The 2,484-nt window shown below is 59.3% G+C and overlaps 2 protein-coding genes across 2 annotated transcripts in view; both read left to right on the top strand.

The window, feature by feature from the left end:
* Nucleotides 1-688: 688 nt before the first annotated feature.
* CHC_T00008963001 (Peptidyl-prolyl cis-trans isomerase) lies at nucleotides 689-1,201 on the top strand. The gene has a single exon (XM_005711738.1). It carries the CDS (start codon nucleotides 689-691, stop codon nucleotides 1,199-1,201), a length of 513 nt encoding a protein of 170 aa, XP_005711795.1.
* A 1,240-nt stretch (nucleotides 1,202-2,441) lies between these two features.
* CHC_T00001365001 (hypothetical protein) overlaps nucleotides 2,442-2,484 on the top strand; it is a 1,452-nt gene continuing 1,409 nt past the window's right edge. Inside the window, exon 1 of the mRNA XM_005711737.1 lies at nucleotides 2,442-2,484. This exon is cut by the window's right edge and continues 1,409 nt beyond it. Coding sequence (XP_005711794.1) covers nucleotides 2,442-2,484 — 43 coding nt within the window.

The raw sequence follows: 2,484 nt of genomic DNA, 5'->3' as shown, positions 1-2,484 counted from the left end.
GTCTTTGTGCGTAACGAGACACCAACTCCTCGGGGATGTGGGTACGCGCCGTCCATGTGGGAGTATCGTAGTCTGCCCATTTAATGAGGAACTCCGTAGTTCCATCCTCCATGACGCGATGCTTGAGTAGCGGTTGGGTGGGGTGGGGTGAATGTGGGAAGGCGTTGGTATGTCTCCGGGATGCAGGTTGGATGGAGAGTTGACGACGAGGAAGCACGGCAGGGGTTCGGTGGAGATGCCAGTTGAAGGAGTTGAAGAAAGGGGGGAATTTGCTGAATCCCGCGTGATGTGAGAGGCCAGGCCCAAACTGGGTCGCCGTTTAGGTCGACAGTTGCGATATCGGGAAGGCGCCTGCTCATTGGCACATGCCCGCCCGGTGTGCGCCACGTGGACACCGTGTGTGCACCAACCGCAGCGCGCCAAACCACTTGCTTCAGAGTCACATGCAGATCTTTTTCCCAATCAAAGCCCTATTTTCCTTTTAGATATTACAGTATGCCCCTCCCAGAAAGAAACAGTACGCACTGTACCAAGGGTACAATTTGTACAGCCTGTACCGTACACACAACGGCCAATCCTCATCATCCGCTCCCCTCCTCGCTTGCCTCCCTCCCCCGCTGCTAATGTACCCCTGCTATCGTGACTGTCGCAACCAACGCGGCAGCAACGCGCCCGCGCCAACCCCGCCATGAGTGTCACCCTGCACACCACGAAGGGCGACGTCAAGCTGCAGCTGCACTGTCGCGAGGCGCCGCGATCGTGCGCCAATTTCCTCGCGCTGTGCGCCGCGGGCGCGTACGACGCCTGCCCGTTCCACCGCGTGTCCTCGGGCTTCATCGCGCAGACGGGCGACCCGACCGGCACGGGCAAGACGTCGCGTGCCGCGTTTGCAAAGCGTCTGCCCGACGAAATCGTCCCCGCGCTCACGTTTGCGCGCCCCGGCGTCGTCGCGTTTGCGAATAATGGTAGGCCCTCCCGCAAGGGCGTCGGATCGCAGTTCTTCATCACTGTTAAGCCCGCCACCCACCTCGATGCTACGTGCACCGTCGTCGGGGCCGTCATTTGGGGGCTCGCCGTCGTTAACGCTATTTCGGAGGCCGAGGCGGAGAATGGGACCCCGAGGGTGCAGATTAAGATCGAGTCGGTGACTATTCACGCCAACCCTTTTGCGACGGGGGACTTAGAATTCCAGCTCCCATGACGGCCTTGGTCTTTAGCATTGCGTCATGGAGGCCGAAAGCAGGAACGCAGGGCTTGAATGGGTATGGCGGCAAATGCTTACCTAGCTAGTGTTGTCCCACGTTTTTTGCGTTCGAAGGAGAGACGATCCTCTTTGATGCATTTCAATTATAATTTGGGTGCTGCTCGACAGTACGGAAGGGTTTTTCAGTGCAAAAAAGGATGGGGGCATGATGACATGACATTTTTTGTAACTTTGCTTGCTTGCATTTGATAATTTGCAGAAGAGATTACTCTTCTTTTGTCTTGACAGCTATTTATTCTAAATTCACGAGGAAGCCTAGTCTGCTGGCACGCTCATCAGAATTGGCGGCGCCGCGTTCTAGCTTGAGGCCAAACAGTGTATGCAGGCCTTGCGGTTGACTACAAGTTATTGGCAAAGAGAAATAAGAGGAGGAAAGCGTGTGCTTTACGTTTAGAAGAAGAGAGAAGCAAGTATAGATCGCGATGTTGGAAAGGTTGGGCAATATGCAATGGCTCATGACCCCTCTCTCCGTGATAACAACAGGGGGGTTAGGGTATTGGACACAGCGGGTATTCGGGGCGTACGGCAGCAGCGGCAAGGGGTTATTCAGCTGGCACCCTCTGCTAATGAGCATCGGGACTCTGCTGCTGCTCCCGCACGGGCTCCGTGTGCAATCGTCTACTCTCGGCACGCGGGCGACGCGCGGGCGCGTGCACGGTGCGGTGATGACTACGGGTTTCCTAGTGATGAACGCCGGGATCTGCGTAGCGTACGCGTCGCACCGGGCGCAGAAGGTGGCCAACTGGGCGACGGTGCACGCGTGGGTGGGGCTCGGCGGCATCGTGCTGCTCAAGTCCAACGTGTTTGGCGGGGCGGTCAAGACGCTCGCGCCGGGGTGGAAGGTGGGCCAGGTCAGCGCGGGCGTGCACGCGAGCGTCGGGCGCGCCGCTGTGGCCGTGAGCTTCGTGGCCGCGGTCTGCGGCCTCGCAGAGGCGCAGGCCGCGGTCGTGGCGCGCGGCGGACGCCCGTTTGAGGGCAGCGCGCTCGCCGCTGGGGCGCTGGCGGGCGCGTTTTTGATCGTCGGCGGGCTGGCGTTGGGGCGCGTGGGAAAGGACGCGCGGGCCGCGCAGGCCGCGGGGGAAGGTGCTGGCGAAGCGCAGAAGGTAAGGGCGAAGGGGGATCAAGTTGATAGTGACGGCTTTGCTTGAGGACGGTGAAGGGGGGGGGGGGGATTCCAATGTTTCCGCAATTCAATTACCCAATTTGCAAGACACACATTT

The sequence above is a fragment of the Chondrus crispus genome, genomic scaffold, assembly GCF_000350225.1.
Source record: "Chondrus crispus Stackhouse genomic scaffold, scaffold_1, whole genome shotgun sequence".
Lineage (NCBI taxonomy): Eukaryota > Rhodophyta > Florideophyceae > Gigartinales > Gigartinaceae > Chondrus > Chondrus crispus.
This window is presented reverse-complemented; position numbering and strand designations above follow the sequence as displayed.